The sequence below is a fragment of the Myzus persicae genome, unplaced genomic scaffold, assembly GCF_001856785.1.
Source record: "Myzus persicae strain clone G006 unplaced genomic scaffold, MPER_G0061.0, whole genome shotgun sequence".
Lineage (NCBI taxonomy): Eukaryota > Metazoa > Arthropoda > Insecta > Hemiptera > Aphididae > Myzus > Myzus persicae.
In genome coordinates, this window is record NW_019101136.1 from 259,695 (window position 1) to 284,087 (window position 24,393).

A 24,393-nucleotide genomic window follows, 5' to 3' on the forward strand; every position below is an offset into this window, starting at 1 on the left:
AAATGAAATGAAATGATTAATCTGTTCATTAATATTTAATAGTAATAGGTACCTACTATTATGCTTTCAAGCCAAGCGCAAACAACTTTATTTTATAGCAACTTTTGAAAATTCATCAGGATACCTCTTTAAAATTGTATTTATCACATCATTTTTAATCTTATGGAGTACTAATAATAAAATAAATAGATACTATATTATCCTTTGACATTTTATTAAAATTTATTTTTTTTACTTATATTACCTGTAATTTGATAATATTATAATATTTTTATAGTTTAGGTATCTATAATGTACATTTAATAAAAATCAAAAGCTCTGGTTATTACAATCAATGAAAAGTTAAAATGACAATAAATTTAGATATAACAAATAGGTACAATGTGTAACATGTAAAAAAATAAGTATATAATTTAAAGTTTAAAAATATAGTTGGTAAATTTCTTATCAAGTAGATTTAGCACAAAAATACACAAATACTTTATTTGTAATTTTTCGTTTGATACAAAAATAATTGACAAAATAGAGAGCTCTTTTGTTTCATTTCTTTTTCTTATACAAATAAATACTTATATCTTATTTTTAAGTATCTTATAACTAACAAAAATATATTTTAAATACTTAATATTTTAACATGGCAGATATTGAGCTGCAAATTCACACTTTGCAGCTACATATATATTATTTAAATTAGAATAATAATAACAGTTAATGAGCAAACATGTATACACGTAAAATATAATGAAGAGTTTGGTTAGTAATAATAATTTATTCGACAGTGTCATTTTTATCCTAGAATAATAGTGACAGACACGATTATACAGCAACTTACAGTTGTTAGCTACTACAATAATCATACTGTCGTACTTGGAGTTAAGACATAAAAAAAAATAAAAATAGAATTGTAAAGAAAAGAATGATTTTGACGGAAAAAAAATGTTTGACATTCGAGGGAAAAAATAAAAAACAAAACACTACAAAACATGTTTGTGCGTTAACATTTAGAGATCGTCGGATCGCGCGGCGGCCGCATCTTGCGATCGGCCAGCACGGTCCATGCGTCCGAGAACAGTTTATCGTCGTTGGCCACCAAAAACGACATGTAGCACATCTGCTTGACGGACAGGTCGGCGGAACGGGAACACACGTGGCCGTGCAGGACGTTGGCGCGTTCCAGGTCCAACCATCTGGTAACAATAATCCGGGGCGTAGCACTCGATATCTAATAGGTGTGATGTGGTGCGTGTGTGGAGGTGGTGATATAGTGGTTAAAGGTCGGTGGATAGGGTTAGGTTGTGGTTGTGGTTGTGGTTGTGGAGGTGGTCGTACGGAGGTGGTGGTGATGGTGATGGTTACCTTTTCAGCGACAGCGGTCGGTCGGGCGACACGGTCACTCCGGTCGGACCCCACAGCCAGAACTCGAGCAGCGCCTTGCACTTGGACAACGAGTTGGGCCGGCCCTGCCGCAACACCTGCGACAGACACACGGTCATCTCCCACGTGGGCGCCAACAGCCTGAGCACCTTGAGCATGATCTCACAGAGCGTATCCTCCGCTTCCTGAAAAACAGCGGAGATTACAATATTAAGCAATAGAAATTAGAAACAATTTTAATAACATAGAAGAAGTTGGAACGTCGTACGTTGTATATATACTCCTCAACAGGTATGTGTGACTGAGTGGAAGGACCCCCTCAGGTAGCTCACCATACCAGTATACCACCCTCGATTCGTCATCAATAAGCCAACAATCGAGTATAGTAACTAATAATTCAGGGTTTTTGGGGGAGAGGGGTATGGTGTTGTAAATAGGAATTTATTCTGTTGACCTCCCCCCCTCCACCATGAAATTTCTAGCTACACCCTTGATGTCCATCGCACCATTAAATAGATTTAATACGGAATTCCTATTTGCGGTGTACAGTTACACACAGCTAAACAATATCTACTTTGTTTTATTTGTCTTGGTGGGTACCTGTAAATCTGTTTCCAGTTGAACCACGGCCACGGTCGGGTCGGCACCAAAACAGTTTCTGGTTACCACGAACGATTCCAGGCTGTACCGGTCCACGTCCGACGCCTGCAGGCCGATCAACAGATTCACAGTTTCCACTAGGATGAGACCGGCTTCCTTGGTGATGTCCGCGTACTTGGCGTTGTATTCCTTGCAATACGATTCCACGGCCTCCACGCGATGGGCATTCCACAGCGTCACGTAAGCTGCAATATATATATATATCGTCGTTTGAGGTTTTTATAATAATTGTTACAATAAATATAAATATTTAAACTAACGCGATCCAACAGACATGAGACACCTCTACGATGGATCGACTTAATATGCAAATATATAAACACCCCCCCCCTCCCTTCACATCGCGACATATATTACGTATTAAATATATACACACCTTCTTCGTTTTCGGCGCCTGGACAGTATTCTTTCTCCACGCGCGTCACGAACTCTGTCACTTTGGTCATGGTGAAATGGTTGTTCAGTACGTTGTTCAGCTCAACAGGTTCGCTAGAAATGCTCAACACCACCGGCACGTCGTACCATTTGCCGTTGTAGAATGCGCAACCGGCTTTTTGCAATCGGCTCGTCGAGTCCACTCGGAAACTAGACCATTCCAAGTTCTTCGTCTTCAACGCCATCAACTCTTTGGGCACTTTCGGACAGCTCGTCGCCTGCATATATAAAAAAAAACAACCGCAGATTAGTATATTTTATAAAATGACACCTAAAGTTCAGTCATGTGCAATGTATGAAATATAAAATTGTAATATACCGGCGTAATATATAAATGTATATGATGGTTGATGGTGTTACATCGCGAAGAGTTGACTACAGAGCAGTTTTACGCTTACAATTAATACTTTAATTACTTATACGTAGGAAGATCCTCACGACACATCCCGTATTACTGTTATTAGTTTATTACAATGCAGTTATTACCTGATCCAAGAGTTTGGTCAGGGCTTCATGATTGGCGATGACGACGGCGTCGTAACTCTCTTCGAGACTTTTGTGTCCCGGTTGAGTGTTCCTAATACTGTCTTCGGCTCCGAACTAAAAAAATATTTTAAATTTAAATGATTGGTATTTGTTTAGGTATTTTTTTTTTTTTAGTAAAAGTCAAAAGAAAATAAATATTTTATATTTTTAAGAACTGTTATCAATCATGAAATTCCCATTCTAATAATTCAAGAACTACTCGTTTGAATTTCGATTTAGATATCATATCAAAAAAAATCATAAAAAAAATCTTATTAGTAATTTTCTGTAATAATTATTTATTTTAATTTAAAATGAGTTTGTTTTGCAACTGGACATTCCTTAAAATATAGTGTACCTAAAAATCTAAATCAATGAAAACATTGCTCTTGAATAGGTATACGACCTTCGAAAAAATTCTAAGAATTGGAATTCAAATAAAAAATAGTGGTGAGCATGCTCGATGAATCAACCTGTATAATATTAGAATAATAAGATACTATCGTAACTTACGTCGTCACCAAACTGGATGGTTGGATATATCTCCGACTCAGTCTCGCTACCGTAATACTGCATGGATGTCAGTCGCGCCATTTCCGGCGAACTATGGTCACACTCTGGTGCCGAAAAATTTACCGGTTCGTAAGCTTCGTCGGACGCGCTGGAGTCACATGTTTTCGGAGCGTCGGGGTAATCTGTGATTTCCGTGGACGGGACGGACTTTAACGGCAGCTTTGCGACGGGCGGAAGACTTCTTGGCGGCGGAGGTGGTTTTGTAGGTCGTACTGAAACGTTATTTCAAACACTATCAATATGCGGGTCCAGTGAACGGGACAACAAATTAGTTTGTTAAAAGATAATAATGTTTATTAATGTGGGTGGCACACTGCACAGTGAAATTAAAGCACTATCAGTAAATGAATAGTGAAAACTATGAGCAAGAAGTCAACCAATGATTTTGCATACGCAGAACAATCGAACATAAAGTACTAACAGAATGACGAAAGAAGAACCAACGGTAATTGATTATTTAAAACTGGAAAGTTGATTTAATTTTGTCATATATATAGCCATATAAGAAGAAAATAGTAGGTAAATAATATACTAAAACGAATAATATTTAAAGTCTAAATACCTAAATTGAATATAGTATTTCAAAGAACCATCGACATTTAATAAATATTATTATTAAATTAAAGAAAATCGAATTTGCATAATATCGTATATGCTGACGTGTTGACCCAAATAGTAAAGGTTACGTCTTGAGAAATATCCAATTTTTAAAGAAAAATAATATACGCGTTATTGGACTGAAAAGTAAAAACGCATATGTTAATAATTTACCATTATAATATATGCAATACTGCAGGGCGTAGGCATAGTTTTTGCGAATGTATATTTGATAAGTTAGAAGAGAATGATTCTTTTTATTCATAAAATATGATTCATTTACAACGTTTATTGATTTGAAAAAATCTCTTATTAAACTAAATAATAATAATATATATTATTATATATTATGAATAAAAAAATAGCGTTTTCCTACTTAAGAAAATAGATTAAGTGGATATAATGTGCAATACATATTTTTTTAAATATATTATTCTTTGATTAAAAATTTAATGAACGGAAATGGATAAAAATATTTATGCACGAATATAATCGCGGAAAAGGTCAGGTGATAACCGGCAGATAACTTAAATTAATATGTGGTGATGATGATAGTAGTGTAGGTAGAAATGAATAGTACAACGGGATTTCTGAATAATTAATGACGTGCGGTATTTGATCAAAACACGTTAATTGATTAGATACGAATGACAAACATCCGATTTGAAGACCGGATGCAGATAAAAAAAAAAGGTAAAATAGCAAATCACGCTAACCTGGATGATGGTTGGACGGTGCTTTGGCCGACGACTCTTTTGCATACACCAGTCCGTCAACTGCGTAGTTATGTATGATTTCCACGCCCGACTTGTTGATGTCCAGCGGATGAATGATTTCCAACTTGGGCCTGGTAGTCGTTACCTGCGGCGTGGCGACCGTTGATTCCCGACTGGGTATCCTCAGGAATTTCTTGATCTTAAGACCCACCTTGGTGGCCTTACCGTACTTTTTCTTTTCGCAGGCGGGCCGTTTTCCAGGTAACGGAAGTGTGGAAGATTCGCGCACCGGATCCCCATTGCAGGCGACAGTGGTCGTTGCCGATGGTCGTTCCCAATTTCCACAGTGTTGAGACTGTTCTTTTTCAATCTGTTCGCAGTATTCAGCCAACAGCTTGCGGTTCGTGATGGTCACGTCATCGGGTCTGAACTCGTCATCGGAAAACGAACTGTTGGCACTGTGGTAAACGAGATCAGCGCACTTGGCCGATGTCAACGACGGCGGAGGCGGAGGCGGTTTTGGGGCTTGGCGTTTGATACTCCTGGGACATTCAGGAGGGCTGTTGCTGGTTATCGAAGTCTGAAACAGAATTGTTTATGAAACGTAAAATAATATTTAAAAATAAAAAAAACGAACAAGGAACTATAAAATATGTTGGAATCAAATTAATAATGGGAACAATTAAAAAATAAAAATAACACAATTAAAAATTGGGATAATCATATAGATCTATCATACTGACCTTTTTGTTGGGCGTCCTAGGAGGTGTAGTAGAGGTGTCTCGCAATGGCGAAGAATTGTCTTTGAAGTTGTGGAGGAACGATCGGTTCACTGGGGTTGTCGTCGGATCGCCGGGCTCGTCGGAGTCCGCTTTCCCGTCGGGCTCGCCGGCCATTTCTCTGCTGGTCAACAACGACGAATCTGGTGGAGGTTCAACAGGAGTCCCACTACCGATCAGTTTCAACGGTTCGGGTTTCTGGGACGAAGCCACGGCCAACTTCAGTTTGAAGTGCATGGTGCCCATTCGAGGTACATTACTTCTTGTCTTGTACGGTGCCGTACCACTACCCGCCGTGTCAGAGTCAGACTCTCTCGTCGACGATATGACTTCGGTGGTTTCGTCTGCACTTCTTGATATTTCAACGGGTGCTATCGTTTCCGGCTGATGGATGAGTTTCGCTCTTGGAATTTCAGTATTTGTCAATGTTAACGTTGGTGGAGGCAGCGGCGCCGTTGGTTTCGCCTCTTCCTCTTCCGTCGGTAAACTGCACCGTCTTATGTTTAAATACGGTTCATTGGAATTGGCCACCAGCGAGCTTCTAGATAAAGTCGGTTTTTTTGTTGTCTCAGTCTTTCTCAGTTGAATATTTTCAGTATCTTTTTTCTCGATTTTTTGCGCCTCCTCGCAGGGTGCTGTGGCTGCTGCGGAGGTGACCGCGGCAGTAGCAGCCGCTGCAATCTCTTTGTTCTTTAGGAAGTTGAACACAAGTGATTTGGGCGGTTCCGAGCTAAACGGCTGAACTGTGACCAGCGGCGGTGACTTATTTTGAGCTATTGGTTTTTTTACGGGGGACTTGATGTTCGTCGCCGCCGTTATCGGTAAGGTTGGAGTTTTTGCCACATTACCACCGACGACGACCTTTTCGGGCACTATTTCGGGTTTGCTGTTTAGGTTCGTGTTTGCTTCGGTCAGTCTTTTAAGCTCTTCGTCGTCACCAGAGTCAACGAATTCAGAACCGTTTTCCTCGTCCGACGAATATTCTTCGTCCGTCGAGTACTCTTCACCGCCATATCCGATGACTTCCATTTCGACGTTCGAAAACGACACATTTCGGGATTTGTCGCACGAACCATTTACCTTCAATATACTCTGCGGAGAAAAAATATATATTACATTGTGTAGGTTTAGATACAAAAATACATGTACAAACACTTATTGCTGCATTAGTGTATATTTGGCGAGGAACCGCGTTTACCTGTGCTGGAGATATCTCCGGTAGTGGTTTGTAGTCAATAAGTACCCGTTTGGGCTTCTCGGGATGCTCCTCTTTCGGACGAAAACAGTTGGAGCACAGTTCTTTTTTCCAAGCATTCTGTTTGAATCTTGGACACACATTTTCCGGCGACATTCTGCTTCATCAATTGGTTTTAAGGCAAATGACGACAATACATACAATTTTTTCAAATTTTTTATTTGCCATAATCCTGCAAAAATGAAAAACATTTAGTAAAATTAACAGGACTATTACATAATATTTTAGTTGCGGATAATATTATTATACATATACTCAAATATGATATGTATTATGTATATATATTATTTAGTGTTGATAATACCGTGTATTGAAAATAACGAAGTCTCAAGAACCACTTTATAATATACATAATATTATTAGGTAAATAATTATATTATAAGTAATATTATAAATTATTCTTAACATACAGTATAAATGTATAATACTGTTATATTAATTTGTCTATAAATAAACAAAAATGACTTTATCACTAAAACCAGAATATTAATATCAACACACCCATAACTCGTTTTTATAAGACAAAAAACTAAAAAGTATATTATTTCGTGTAGGTTTCTATAGAATAATATTAAAATACCCTGAAATAAATAATAGAAAGTAAAATTTTAAAAGTAAACATTTTAAGTGATATTAAGGTGAATAGTATGGGGTTTAATGGTTTTTTAGTTATTCTAATATTTTACATTTTACTCAATTACTGCATTTTCTAAGGTTCTTATTTTACCTATATATATATATTATTATATTGTTTTAATCTCTTCAATTGAATGACTCTATGATGATTAGTACAATACAAGACTTTGTTTAAATTGTTATTATTATAAATAGTCATTACCTACATCTATAGAAAATAATATTAATGTAATATAGGTTAACCAACCATATAGCGGTAAAAAAAAATAGTGATAAATGAAAATACGTTTTAACATTTCAGCTAACAAGTATTATAATGAGAGAGCAAAATATTTATAAATAATATAAGCTACAAGGATCAAAATAAAATAGAAAAGAATATTTCATTATAAACGTACAAAAGAATGGTACAATTTAACCAATCTGTAGCTTGAAGTTGTACCTATAGGTACTATATTTACAGAATGTGATTGTATTTTAACATTTATATTATATCAACACATAAATCTCGACAGCTGATACATACATTTTGATACCTACACGTTTTTAAAGTATAATATGCTTAGTATCTTATAGTGAGAGTTTTTTTTAGAATTATATGAATACTTTTACATTTATTATCAGAATAAACACTTGAAAACACTATTATTTGAAAATGTACAATCCTCTTACCTATTATACCTTCTCATAGCGTTAGACCTTATAAAACCGAAAAAGGAAGTAATATTGCATCATATTATATTTTGTTGATTTTCATGGCAACGTTTCTAAAATTAGTAAGAAAAGTCATTCAAAGAGTGCAAATATTATTTTAATCGAATTAACTCGTCTAGTTGAAACTTTATTATACGTTTATAAAGGTATGCCTCTGCCATTTTAAAATGCTAACGTTTCGTGACTAACGTGTGGGACAATTAAAAATGAGCACAAACGATGATTGTTATTGGTACGGGGCGAGTGATGACGTCTTCTATAAATGACGATGGAAAAATGAGTGCTTTTAAAATAACGCCTAGTCATTGAGTTCAATAAAAATCATATAAAAATGTATTAGTAGCAGCAGCAGCTAAATGCAGAAGTTAAATAGAGCGCCCCGGCATGGCAGGCAGATTTCGCCTTGAATATAATATCCTACGCACGCTTATATATATATATATATATATTTGAAGTATATAATAAAATAATAAAAATATCATGAACTAATATAATTCGTTTTCTTTATTTACAATTTTTCGAGAACACGGACGGTCGACAAATCCAACGCACTCACTCGAGCGTTTTATTGTAGTGTATGTATTATACACTCACACGTTATAATATGATGTATAAAATATAATATATATTTTATATTATATTAAGATAAATATTCCAGACGACGACGGCGTTTCTCGAGATGCCGAGAAAGTCGATCCGCTAAAAATAAAACGATATCCGCGTGTAATGTTGCACGTGTATTTTATATTGTACGTAAATTTAACGAGGGGGAAAGGACCATGTTAGATATAAAAAAAAATTCCGGTTCACGATTGACATTTGAGTGGCGGCGGCAGCGAACGGTCTCGCAGAATCGAAAGGGCAAAACGAGTGAATTAAAAAGTCGGCATCGAGTAGGCTAACTTAGCTATGTGTATAATGGTAATGGCGTGTGCACTGATGACGACCGAAGGAAACTTATATAGAGAGACTCTATGCTCCGTCAACGTTAATGACGTATCTCTCCCCGCTCCACTACCGACAGCGGATCTGCTATAAATTATAATTTAGGTACTCATTACAGTATGTAAAATTCGACGGGCTCGTTCGATTGTTGAAAAATAATATCATAACGCAAGTTTAATGACGGCAACAGACACGCGATTCGGATAAATCGTAGTCGCTGAAATATAATACAATGTGATATTGCGTTATTTTATAATCAAATAAAGACCGTTGACGTTCGAGCGCTAGCCGTGCCGCCGCGTCTGCAGCAGCCGGTCGTGTCACGGCCCAACAGTTGTACGAGTAACCTTGTGGAGAAGCACTGCACCGGCGGGACCGACTGTCGTCGTATATATAATATATTGATAGATCCTATACGTAGGATATAATAATATTAAACATTACAATACACAAAACACGATCGAGGCGCAATAGAGACAAAAAAATTGGCTATTCAGGATTTGCCGAGATCGAGACACGACCACGAGCACAAAAACCCGGTAACGAATTAGCTTGAAATCCATCGACTCTGCAGCATAATAATCGGGGAAGACAATTTGTTTAATTTTTTTTTTTTTTTTGCTTCGGTACCGATCCGCGTGTCCGCAGCAAACCGCAAGGCCCGCAGACTGCAATTACCTACGTTGTGGGACATGGAAATATAATATACATAGGTACACCGAACACATATATAATGATATATTAAACTCGCGCACAGACCGACCGTCAACTAAAAATCCGATATCGTGGGTGTGTCGCAGCCCCGGAGACGCGAGGGGAGAATTTGAAATCCGGACGGGTGACGTGACGAGCGTTTTTGGACGAGATCGATCACGGGTTCGCCGTCATTGCCGACAATCGAATAATAGCAATGTAAAAACAATTGTCCCCCTCGCGGTGTTTGTTATTCCAGACGCAAAGTGTATGAAACGCGTATACTATAATATTATTATTATTATTATTATTATAGCCTGACCGCCCGATGTTTCACATGTTATGAAACCGACATAACACTATGTCGTGCCGTGTTGCCACATGTCGTCGCATGTCCGATCCTGGCTCGACCAACTATCCCTCAAAAATATTTCTCTGAAAATTATTGTAGATCGAAGTAAAACGTGTAATTATTACAATCACTAACTGCATATACGAGAGTTCACGAAACGAGGATGAAAATCGATCGAAACACAAAGAAACGAGAAATCAAAAGGACCTTGAATCATCAACAACTGTTTAATGTATTATATATTATTAGTTATTAGTGTTATTACATAGTGGCCGTTCATGGTTAGACATTAATGTCTCGCGGGGAACCTTCAACGACTATACTCGAACGAGTAGACCGCTATTATAACATAATTAATTCGACCTATACATTTGGAACACTATACCAATTTCAACAAAACATTTAAATCGATTTTTATGAATATTTTATGTTAGGTTTTTTTTTAGATTCCCACTGTAAATATGTATTACAAAACTACTATAATCAACAGCTTAAATAAATCTGCACAAATAATAAAAACACAAAATCACACGTGATTACACTATTACTTATTGTATATATTTTGTATGAACCACTGCAAAATACTGCTGCATTGCTGCGATAACCTGCAATATAAGGCTGTGAAGGGGAACATTTAAATACAAGTTATTCTAAACAGTTGTTTATCACGATGTATTAAAATAATGAAAGTATACTAGTATATATAGGTACAATATACATATATGTTTTCCTCATTTATCGAAGGCCCGACTGTCGTAAAATGTAATCGTCTAAATTCAAGTATTATATATTATAATACGAATACCGACATTAAACAAAATTAAAAACAAAAAAAAACCGATTAATTGTGTGGTGTTGAACTGTTGACTAATCGTCGTTATTATAAAATCACGTTAAAAATCGACTACCATTATTATAACACGTCTGATATCAGACGCGTGTATGCCTATAATAATACAATAATAATACATTATACGGTTACAACGAGATTACAAGGTGGGATCGAGTTGGGTTAGATATGCATTAAAATAACTCCACGGGTGATTAGGATACATTTCCGTATTAAATATATTATATACATACACCTATAAATTAAGTATTAAGTGCGCCGTCTAAAATATTATAATATGATCAAAATCGGTTGGTATTAATGTACTATGTCCAAACTCGATACGTTTTACGTAACCACTTACTAGGTGACCAACAGTGAGAAACTGTAGTAACGCACACACGCGTCTTATATAGCTGCAGTGTAATTAATAGTATACGCGAACGAAACCGTTTAATAACGTCGTCGTCGCGTAATGGCCTAGCTGCAGAGAACGTTAATTGGATTTAAGCCCGTGCGGATCATAAATTCCGACGACGACGTCGGTTTGAGCGATTTCCGAAGCGTTTTCTCGTACGCGCGCGACCGTCATCACCGATGCAATAATTACAATTACTGTCGCAATAATTGTACATTGTAGCGGTAAGTCTCTGAACGTGTGCCAATAACGAACGCGGCGACGATCGCGACCTACGGGCGTAACGGTTTTGCGAACGCGATCGACGGCGACAAAAAAAAATGTTTATTAAAAAAAATAGCTTATCAAGATTCCGCGGACTTTTGAAAAATAAAGCAATCCGGTTCGCCCGCGACGGCGTCTCTCGCTTATAATAGGCACATATACCTGATAAACATTTAACGACGTATAATTGATACGCACCACACATAACTGCACACTGCCATTATATATTGTACATTATATACGTGCCTACGCCGGATGCGATTTAATTGCGAGTTCCTATTATCTGTTGTACCGCACATCAGTTGTAGTCGTATTGTATGCAGAGGGGAGATCGGAGTGTTTCAGTGTTTTATGCACGCGACCGACACGTATAATAATAATATATATTGTATTGCATTACAGCCGGCGAAAAACGCTGCACGCGATGACAACGAATTCCGAAACGACCGTGTCAAATATTACGTGTGCGAGCGTTATTTCGCAGCAGCATTACAGCGGATCGCGTAAAACGTTTTCCGCAGATAAACGCATTATATTATATACATATAGTGTACCGGACCCGAGAAAAACTGCACGCGAAACGCCTCACATTGCGTCATTATCGTGGAAATCCGTCTATGATGATCATCTGCAATTGATTAAGATTACGCGGCGACGATTATCCCGAAAATGTGTCTGGCCGGTCATGCGGATCAGTCCGGTCTTACACAGTTCTCACACAGTTACACACACACACACACACTCGCTGGCGCATCGTTAGGTACAATTATTATTACAGCCACCGAGTATATTATTATTATTACAGTGTAGCCGACGCCGACGCGATTTTCGTTTCATTCGACACGGCGGCGATTATAGTATTAGGTAGAGTTTTTTTTTGTTTTTTTACCTCCAAGTATAAAAATTAACTCGACGACGGCGGTAAGCAATATATTTAATGGTCAACGATACATTACATACTTTCCAAATTCAATTGTACAAAGAGTGGGTACATAATAATATACAACACCCTCGTAAAGACAGCGCGCGAGAAGAGTACCATACAATAATTTAGTAAGCTATATTAATGCTGTATTACTATAGATTTTAATATGTATATCATAACGTGGTTATTACATAAATCATATATACGGAGGAGACATGGCGGCGGCCGTGGGAACGGCGACGAACACTTTAAAAGAGATAATATTTCAAGGAAGACGGTGAGGCGTATCGCGTATACTAAATTTTGTAAGTTATTGTGGTCTCGAGTCCGCACCGATAACGACGACACGTCTTGTATCGAACGCGCGCCTGTAGTGTGACGAGTATACGCGTAAAACCACAAAAATCCTGTCGCATATAATGTTATGGAGGTATAGCCGTGTAGTTAAGGATAGGTGGTATCCGCCACTGCTGCAACGAATCGAGTAACACGACATCTTATAATTTATTATTGTCTACACTCGAACAGGTGGTCGTAGTGTAGAACCACCTAAATACGACCACGGGCAGTGGGCACCGCATGCAGTGATTCATTTCTAAATCTGTGGGTGCATACAATTATTATTACCTCCTATACAGTTATAACATAATTAATAATAGTGTAATAATTTATAATACTAATACAAGGAATTATAAAACCCAACCGCAGGTAATAATAATTCCTTGTCGAAGGAGGAAAGCACACAAAATTACGTCCGACTACCGTTTCCGATACGAACGGATAATATTAATGATAACAATAACAATATCAACATCGTGATAATAGGTTTGGGGAGGGATGAGATGTAATGCACTGTCAAAAACGATTTTGAATAGTTGAATGAAAGAATAAGACAAGCTGTTTTTTAACTCTTTTTAACGTAAATATGGGTACCTCAGGTGAATCTACTCTGGAATTGGTTACACTAAAAGGCAATCTACGGTCACAGCCAATCGGTATGTTTCATTATAACTATTAACTGCAATAACGATAACGAAGTATAATAGATTAATGTGAGGAAAACGATTCAACGAAATATACAATTATGTCGGTCAACTTGTTATCATATAAAATACTTTATTTTCATGCTTAGAGTCTACGTCATAATTTATTAAGAAGATAACAGAATAATGTCACAATCAGAGACACAATAAATAATTATTGACGCCTGTCGGCTATAATACAGACATGGAATGCACAGCTCGTGTCGTTAGAAATAAACGAACCATTCGTAAAACACCATGCTACAACATGTCAACGTTATTTAAATTTTTAATTCTATTGTAATACGCTATCAAAACATACAAAAATTATAATTGGTTAATTGTTATTAAAAAAAAAAAAACATCTATAAACATGGACGACCAGGGGGGCCAAACTCGCATCAATTGGTAGGTATACAACAAAATATAAATATTATTATACATATATGGTTACTGGTTACAAGTTCAACGACTTCAAATTGAATTTCTCTTTCAGAAGTTACTAAATGCATACCAACTCTATATATATACATAAAGCAAATACTAACATTACACACGGGGAAAAAGATCAGATGAAATATAAAAATTTTGGGATCATTGAATTGCACTACACAAGGTGCCAGCAGCTAATATTATATGTCTATTGAACATCACATACACAAGCGTCTGCCCGTATTTCGTTGGGATTTAATTGAACAACAATGGACTGTTCTTTGTTAATACATTATTACTTATGAGAGTTATAACTATAACTATATTGTCTATATTATTATTCATACATATAATTTGTATATACAGTACAATTGATTTAATAGAATATTCAAATGACAAGACCTTATAGGTACTTAAGCACTTTTGAGTCCAATAGTTAATAAATTAGTCTATCATTATATTTTAATTGAAAACAATTGAACGAATTACGAATGTTCTTATTAATTTAAATAAAAATTAAACTACAAATACAATGCAGATTTCATCATTTAATTCACCACAATTATACACGCAAGTCTCGACAAAAAAATTAATCAAGACGTATAATAATAGTGTAGATATTAATAATTTTTGTTTCTCATGGTATTATAAACATTTATAGGGTAGGCGTATTGCAGAAATCTTGCTAGTCTAATTCATCAAAATAAACTTTCAGTAAAAATTTCCAAAAAATAACTCTAAACTTAGTTTCGAATTCGCCGAGCAAAAACAATAAAACTAACGAAAAATATAATGTGAGTAATGAGTATTCGCGATGAGCTATAATTAATTTTAATAATTTCTACACAGACATTTTCACATGCGAGACACGAGAGACAAGACACGTATTAGTCCATTGTTTTGCTTTTGCGTTAGAAAACCAGTTTGAAGCCCCCGATTTTTTCAATGAAAATCTTGTCATCCACAATACAATTGTTAGAAAGCCGACGAAAGTGACCGGGCGTACGGATGGTGGCGAGTTTCCTTGACTGGTGACTGGTTGTGGACCTCTAACCAAGTTACAATTAATTTAGCCACCTTCGTGTTTCCCGTTACACACATGTTCAAGTTTTGTGGGTATACCATGGTTGAAGGTAAAACTGTAATAGTACATTTTCGTGTTTGCAAAATCTTTAATGATTATCATTATCCGGTCCCGATTTATGGTCATCGAATTGTCGCGGTTTACTTTCCTTTGATTAATTCAAACGGACACTTCAGAAAACGAGTTATGTCCAGAAAATTGGAGTTTTCACTTTTATAATTAGATGAGTTATTCGATTTAGCATGTTACGATATTGCGAACATAAAAATGAAAGCTCGCTGTATATGTAAATAATGTACTCGCCCAACTATACATAGGTAAATAATAAAAACAATCATTGTTAGATTAATTGTTGTTTTTTTTAAGTTCGTATAAATAATGCTACGTTAGTAGGAATACATGAGATTTAAAATGTAATTATACATTTTACTATTTTAGAATTAATAATGCTATTGAAAGTGAGTACCTTCCTACCTAAGTTTCTTTAGTGGATGGAGCAAATATTGAGGTCAAGTAAAAATGAAGAAAGTAAAATGTAAAAACGAGTTGGGTTCAGAAAATAATAAGGCACTTACTGCAATATAAACATATTTATGCAAGTCCACTCGTGTTATGTGTAGATACATACAAATACGTACATACTAATATATATAAATGTATATATTATTTATTCTTCTCTCACTAAATGTTTTTTATTTCGACGAAACGAGATAAGAAAAAATGAAATTAAACTGTACATAATTTAATTACTGTTATTTTTAAACAATAATTATTACGCAATACTGATTCTAAAATCGATGACATTTCCCGAGAAACTGAGTTTTGCCAATTATGGAGTATAAGAAATTAATACCAATAATAAACGCTATATACGCGTATTCAATGTCACTCATTATATCGTTCGCCAAACCCATTTTTTCGCCTACACTTAGTCAATAATACAGTAAATAATATCGAGATGACACTTATCTCATAACGCATAATCGCGTGTCTAATATAATAATCACTGGTATATAACTTAACAGTTTACACCAATGGGCGTTTTACTTTAAATTAATTCGTGTCTGGCTATACAAGACCAAAAAGACCACAGACCACAAATATTAAGTTGTATTAGAATACATTTTTCTTTGTAGGTATATTATTAACGTAAACGTATGATGAAACTTTTAACACCTAGATAACGTGGGTATACGTCATTCGTGAACGTTATTTGATTCTAAGTAGTACGCGAAGTTTGGGCTGTTAAAATATCTCATCGTATACTTTAAACGAGCCAAACTCGTATATAACACAAGCATAACTTTACCAAAGCAGACTAATGACCTATAGTTAAACTTTACCTGCACAGTTTGGGTACACGCGCGTATTTAAATATCTTCGCTTCACGTTAATGTTTGAAGTCCACCTGTATACATAATGCCATAATACCGGACCAAAAGCTCGAAGACGGTTTCCGGAAAACGCGATTATACCTACGTCATAATATATTATAATGAACTCAACTAAACTTGTTGTACAGCTGTTGCTCGTTAATGACCAAAAGTTTCCTAAAAAAACGTCGAAAACGTCACGTATCGACGATGACGAATTGTCGCCAAGAGCATTTAAGCATTTAGTACGTATTAACATATGATACAGTTGAACGATGAAAAGAATAATATCGTGCTCAGGTAGTCGAGCGGATGATAAAGTTTTTAAGCTCCCGTGTTATGTAGGTCGTCGCGACGGAAGAATGCGGTTTCGTTGTTTCGTTAAATATAAAATATAAAGAAGTATAGTAACAATTAATAAATATAATATATGCGCCTATGCAGCCAGCTACAACGTATGCCTAGCATACGTTTCCAAGAATCGTTCCGGGAACCGTTGTCACGTTATTTTATACGATGCGATCTAATAAAAAATATAATAGCGTACGAGTATCACAAACGTTTCGACTAGTCTATTATGTACAGTATTTATACATGCATAATACCATGATAATGTACATAATATTATATATTGCTAACGTTTTATAAAAACGTTTTCACCTCCTCTCCCCGCCAACTTTTGTACGATTGACTATTTTACACACATACATAGAAAGACCGTATAGAATAATAATATAGTGTTATACTATATAATATAACAACTATACATAAACGCTAGTTAGGAACTTCTACAATCCAGACCCACACAAACACACACACACCAGTGTGGCGGTGGCGGCGACATCGGAGTCGGTATATGACTTGTACGTAATATTATAGCTGCAGCAACGCGCCGGGTTAACCCAGTGAACGAGAATGTTCCGTTATACATATTATAAACCGGTACCATTCGTGAAGTATATATATACATGTACATGTATACATCCAGCAAACACTGTAAATCTCTAAAAGGACCATTATTCCGGATTGTCACGGTGAACAATACCTATATATAACATGATGTATATATAATGATCTGTTACAGGTGTATCTATAATATGTTATGTACATTTTTTCAGTGTATCCCCCAGCATTTCGATGGACAGGTCGTTATTTGTTTAGCATAGTATAAAAAAAAATATCGTTACCTATTCGTTTTTCTCTACACTAACTAAAATCTGATGTATACATTGTGAATAGAAAACAACAACAGAAATAAAAGCGAAAATCGAAACGAAAATCAATCTTAACATCTTCGTTCGGCATCGATCGTGAGATGCGATGTATATGTGTGTAAATATAATTACACACACAAATACACAATACGAACACACACACATTATTGTAATTTTCCTCAAACAAGTATATAATATACATATATATATATATAAACAAGAGAGAGAAACCATAAAGTATACACGGTTTACACTCAATTATATCGTATTGTTCTTGTGCTGCGTAAGCGATATATTATACTTTATTAAATCATTATACGCTGAACTAACGGAGACCAAAGCTGCAGTAGTGCAGTGTTGCGTATTGCGTTCGTCTGCGCCGTCGCCGCGGCAACAAAGGAAAAAACGATTCACCCTCCGAGTACGATTCGTATTAAAAGGGGACGAAAAGACTTGAACGCGCACATTTGGGGTGAAAGCCGCTGCCACCGCCGTCTCCTCGCCAGACCATCCCGCGGGTCCTACCGTAACATGAGAAAAAAAGCCCTTTCTAGACACATGCACACCCAAAACACTGTATTCACTACACATTTAGTAAACCTATCGTCAATATATGGCTTCTCCGAATATTTACGGTTAGGTTTTAGTCGGGTGATTAGACGCTTTCAGTTTAAATACCATGCGTTGTTTACGATTCACATGGTAGTAACCAGAATTGGAAATAGCCGAGTCGATATACCCGGTCAGTCAGAAAATGTGCATAGCATGAACTGTATAAAAATTACGATCAGGGAAAAAAACCAATAGATTAGAAATACGTTTTACGATTATTTAACGATCTCGATTAGTATAAGAATAATAATCAACATATAATATAACCTATAGGTAGTTAAGTTAACGTATAGTAGCTGTGCAATTATACAGTGCCACTACGCAAATAAAACAAACTACACAAGTAGTTAACACAATAGCTTACTAATATTGTAAATCTATATTATAAACCTATAACTAGTCTTTAAAGTTAACAATTAAACAAAAAAAAGTTAGGACATTACACCAACCAGTTGTTGAGCAGCAAATTAAAATAAGAATGTACGAGTGCAGGTTCTGAATAATAATTGACTTGGTAAATAAAGAATTATTTGAAACCTGATAAAAATATTCATTAATACAAGTAACCGTAAAGGTGTAAACAGTATGTTAATATAATACTACATATAGATACATCGCGTACGTCCAATAAATGTACACACCACAATATCAACATGGAGACAATATAGAATTAAATTCAAGACGTAAGAATATAAAAAATATACCTACGTAAATACGAGTATGTATACTTATAATTTTTGTTAAATAAGAAAAAATAATTGTAACGTATTATTATAACTATTATAATATAATTATTTGTTTTAAAAATAATTATTAATTTATTTCGTTTATTAACAAAAAAAAATGTATCCATGTAAGGCATCAAAATTATATCATACACAAAGACAGTCATGTAAACAAGTAACAATATAAATTATAAATTTAAGCATGTATCTAGATAATAAAGTATAAACTATTTCCGAGACTATTTCTGTTTGCCTAAATGCTGTGTAGTGTGTACTTAATAAATAATAATACGTGTACACTGTACAGTGTACACTTTACCTACTATAAATCTATCTGTTTGGATGAACTATAATTCGCTAAAGTGATTGTTTACGCAGTCCATTCAATTCCATACCTATCTCCTAATCTCACTCTCAGCCATTCGTCACTAAGCCAATCAATGATAAAATTATATAATATCTTATGCATACATTTAAGTAATAAACTGATAAAAAAAATTCGAATTAAAATGTTATAAAACTTTTAAATTTAGAATTTGTAAACACAAAAACAAGAAACTTATTAGGTATGATGGAAACAAAAAAGTTATTTTTACCTAACTTCAATGCCACGAAAGAAATAAGAATTAATTATAAAATTAGTTTTTCTTAAAAAAAATTGGAAATATTCGAATGAAGAAATCGGATATTGATTATCTTTGCTGTTTCATATCAAATAGTATTGCAACACTGTGTTTTGAATTTCTAAAACTACAAATTAGAGTAAAATACGATCTTCTTTCGTAATGATGTTTTACGAGACAAAAAAAAATCATGAATAATACGTAATTTAAAAATAAAATAGTAGCTTGTTAAGACTCGCGTAAAGCACGCAATAAACATGATTAGACAATTATTACGGATTGTGGTATATAACAGCTAACACGATTTTCAATTGGTTCAATGATCCAAGTGTCACGAAAATTGGCTCTATCACGTATATGCTGTTTGTGTACGCATTGTCTTCGTGAAACGCTTGGAACACCCTGTACAGGTTGCACGAATTATACATTGAAAATATTAGTACTGACACGAATTAACACACAACAAATGAACGTGGTGTTAATTTCCCCCCATACACACGTCATGCAGCTCATATTGAGCACAACGTTCGCACGATGTAACTCTTACTTGTTATTACTATATTATTCTAATTTAAATTCATATTTTCTCAAGATAAAAAAATAAGGAGAAATCGCATGCGAAGATTATTATTATTACATATGAATTATTTTGAATGAGATCGATACACGCAATAATCAAATAGAGTTCTATGTTTGTACTATACTTGTACGAAAACCGCCCTTGTCAACATCTTGTGATGCCATATGACAACTTACGGTCAATGTACATGAGTCAACCCTTCATGGATAAAAATAAACTAGTGCACAAGTACCTATCAACCCATTTTTAAAAAAAATTATTGATTGTCATTTGTCGGCATTCGACATCTTTCACTGTTCGCTATAGAGAGTGTTATAAATAGTGTGGAGTTAAGTTATAGTCACTCAAGTCCATGTATAGGCATGCATCATGCACTCGATGTCCTTATTTAAAAACTAGTTAAAAAGTACTGAATGCACATCCATCTAATTATTAATTTTATAAAAGTATTAAAAAGTTAAAATCAAAGTAAAAGTTTTATCAGTGGAGAGGTTTACTCAACATTTAACACAATCAAACATCTCTAACCATGCTGATTAATCATAATATTATTAAATGCAAATGATATACGTATAATATCACTATCATAAAAATAAAAATATATATACAAATGTATAGTACGTATTTATAATACAATATAGTTACATTACAGTTTTATTCGATAATACGAACCTTATTGTAGATTTAGTACAGAACATAATACAATATTTTATGTATAGATAACAGCATTTTAGATAAAGTATTTTATGGCTGTATGCTATAATATAAACAATACTACAACATATCCAATCAACTACAGTAATAAATACTAATAATGTTTTACTAATGATAGAGATGTCTCTTCCGGAGTATACATAATTAATTATTAGGTACACTATTTCTTAGTATTTTTTATACAATATGAACCATTATGAATATCAACTATTCGTTTTCGTTCATGCTATTATTAATATTTAATGTAGATATAGGACATAGGTAGCCAGGTAGGTACTTACTATACAACGTGGGATACCATTGTTATACCTACATCATTCTATTTGTCTGACAAACATGCATTATACACATGATACACGTATATAACGTACTAACTATTAGTGCACCGCAGTCTGCAAGTGTCTGCACTCTGCAACAATGTCTTGTCATAAAATATGAAAATAACACTTATGACACTTAACAAATATTGACTTTTAAGCTTAACTCTTAAGTGCATATCATAGTCATTGAGTAAACAATATTTTTTATCATGCGTTCTAAGTGTCAACGGACAACAATTTAAAAATAAGAAGTAAACTACCTAAATCGGTAGATATAACATAAATACCAACTTTTCCCTAAAATCGTTAATTATAAACGCAATAGTTTTTAAATTCTATTTTTAGAAATATACGATCTCAATGTGAATCAAGGAATATTTAAGTAACTAGATTAGTCCACCTATGAGCGAGAACCCATTGTGGTCGGGAGGGGGGGATTTGGCGAATTTAGAGATGAACAAACAGACGAGTAACCGAACCGATGGTTTGACAAGTATAGTAATGCCGCCGATCTGTGATCGTCACACGGCTGTAACTTTTAAAATAATGATCTGGGCCAATTTTTGTTACCACCATCGTTTCAACGTGCAAAAGTGCATAAGATTGAAAACAAAAATCTAGGGTGCCCAGTAAACCAGAAATACCTATGCCACCAGACGAAATAACAATTTACATATTTATAAAAATACAATAAAATAAAATACCAAACTTACGAATCTTTCAATTTGTTGAATTAAACATTTTAAAAGAATACTAAAAAACATCGAAAATATTCTGGAAAATACCGTATAATGCAAGTATTGTCTTAATATATATTATACACTTTAGATTATATATTATGAGTTATGACAGATGTCAAACATGAATAAGTACCAATATATGTATTATATTTTATATTGTCATTATTTATTATTTATTTACGTTATTACCTATTTATATGTTCCAAATTTCTAATAACCATGCAACTATAACGCATTATAACATTTTTATCACATGATATTATCAATCGTATTATTAGAAAATTGTATTAAAATATTACAAATCCCAATTCAAAATAATGCAAAATTATGTGTTTTGTGTAAATAATAAACTATTTAATATCAAAGTTAATATACACACTACACACGCATTAAGTATAAGTATATATTATATGAATAGATTATTGATTTTAGTAATGAGCTTAGTAAAATGTATAGGTGTGGTGTAAGTATAAAGTAGATACCTACACAAATTATGTTTAACACTATGAAAACGGTAATATTCGAGTACATTATTTTTAATTTGATTAACCAATTTAATACTTTCATCGATACCCCATTGATTTCTATTAATAGTTTAATTGAATTATCTACCTAAATATAGAAAATAAAAAAACATCTAATTTGTGGGTAATAATCATAAACGTATGAAAACTGCCTTTTATTCTATGTGGTACAAACTGGGGTTCTAACTATAAACCAACGACGCTGCATTGCCATGAACTAAGAAGAGCACGTGTAACCATCATTGGGCACAATATTACAAGATGTTCAAATACTATTCCAGTACAATATTGTTAGAGGACTTTTATCACTATTCATTATAAGTTCAATAATAACTGTACACTCGAGTACACGACTTTAATATATTATTTATTATTATCAACACCGCCCATCAGTCTAGAGGCGACGGTCACAATATATCGGCTCAAACGACAACTCTGTAAAACACTATATCGGACAAACACATCTTAATTGTTTGAAAACCGAATTTTTTAAAAATTCTCACAACGCCCGACGGATGCACACCCACAACAATGCTCATGCTCACACGTTACATCGTTATCTCTAACAAAAATCGTCTTACCTCTCCCATCTAGGGCGGTGTACTCCCATTTAACGTGCCGATAATGTGTGTGTGCACCGTCTCGTCGGCAATAATAATATAACGACAACAACAACAATAAACCGTAAACAGTATAACACGCCGTGTAACACACCTCCATACAATATTATTATTATTATTTTATTAGTTATTACACACATACAAACGCCGGGCGGTACGCATAGACGTATTATAGTAATATGATAATAGGTAATAGGAACACGGCTACACCTACCTTTAGAGCCATATAGGTATTAAATATAATAATATAACATACAATAATATCATTATAACACAGCGTGAGAGACCGAGTAATCCACCACCAAGGGTTGGGGATACCGTGTTGGAAAAACTAGGTTGGGAAGAGGGGTTGGAAAAAAACGTCTAATCGAATCATCCGATTAACGGGCGGTGTATTTGCATGTACATCATGATTATAACATTAAAATAGTACAATGCCATACAGGACGTATCGTAGGTATCGTTATGATTATTTTTTATGATCGGTATTAATTTTCATTATCATGCGTACACTTTTTTCCAATGGTTTCTCGTGTGTAGAAACGGCGGCGGCGGCACCAGAATGCGGTCAAACGGGTTTTGCGCGCCACCGCCGCCCTACCGGCAGACGAGTGGCGGTGGCGGGAACAACGTGCGGGTGGCACGCCAAACCGTCCGGTGAGAAATAGTAAAACGACGTCTGCCCGTGACGTCCCCTAAACCCATTTGGCACCACCTCCCACCCACCGATTGCCTACGCCGTCGGAATTCGGTCATTTATTATTTTTACCAAAACTCAAAATTGACGAGTATTATAACACGGAAGTAGGTACTCACTCGTGTATAACTCTTGTCGGACGTCGAATCCTCGGGTGTTCGACGAAAATCGATTTGTTAGAGAGTGAGAAACAGGGGGACGACGATACACAAAACCGTCTGCGACTACGCGTACGTATTATGATTATTGTCGTTAAAACGCGCGAAATCGCTAAAACAATAACAAAACACGTTGGGGCGACGACCGTCAACTACACAACCGACCGTGATAAGTGCGACCGCGTACTGACCGAGACTGGCGAACAGGCGAAACGTGAACGGTCCTGCCGCGACGCACCAGCTGTTTTTGTTGCATGGCGGTTCA

General features: G+C 35.1%; 1 protein-coding gene across 1 annotated transcript; it reads right to left on the bottom strand.

The window, feature by feature from the left end:
• Positions 1–948: 948 nt before the first annotated feature.
• On the bottom strand, positions 949–24,323 carry LOC111027897 (flocculation protein FLO11). The gene is made up of 10 exons (XM_022306395.1): positions 24,090–24,323; positions 6,858–7,086; positions 5,624–6,751; positions 4,881–5,460; positions 3,508–3,779; positions 2,956–3,069; positions 2,411–2,687; positions 1,975–2,219; positions 1,357–1,559; positions 949–1,187 (listed from the first exon to the last, which is right to left on the bottom strand). The coding sequence occupies exons 2-10, from the start codon at positions 7,008–7,010 to the stop codon at positions 995–997; spliced, it is 3,165 nt and encodes a 1,054-aa protein (XP_022162087.1). The 5' UTR covers positions 7,011–7,086; positions 24,090–24,323; the 3' UTR covers positions 949–994.
• Between the last annotated feature and the right edge of the window lie 70 nt (positions 24,324–24,393).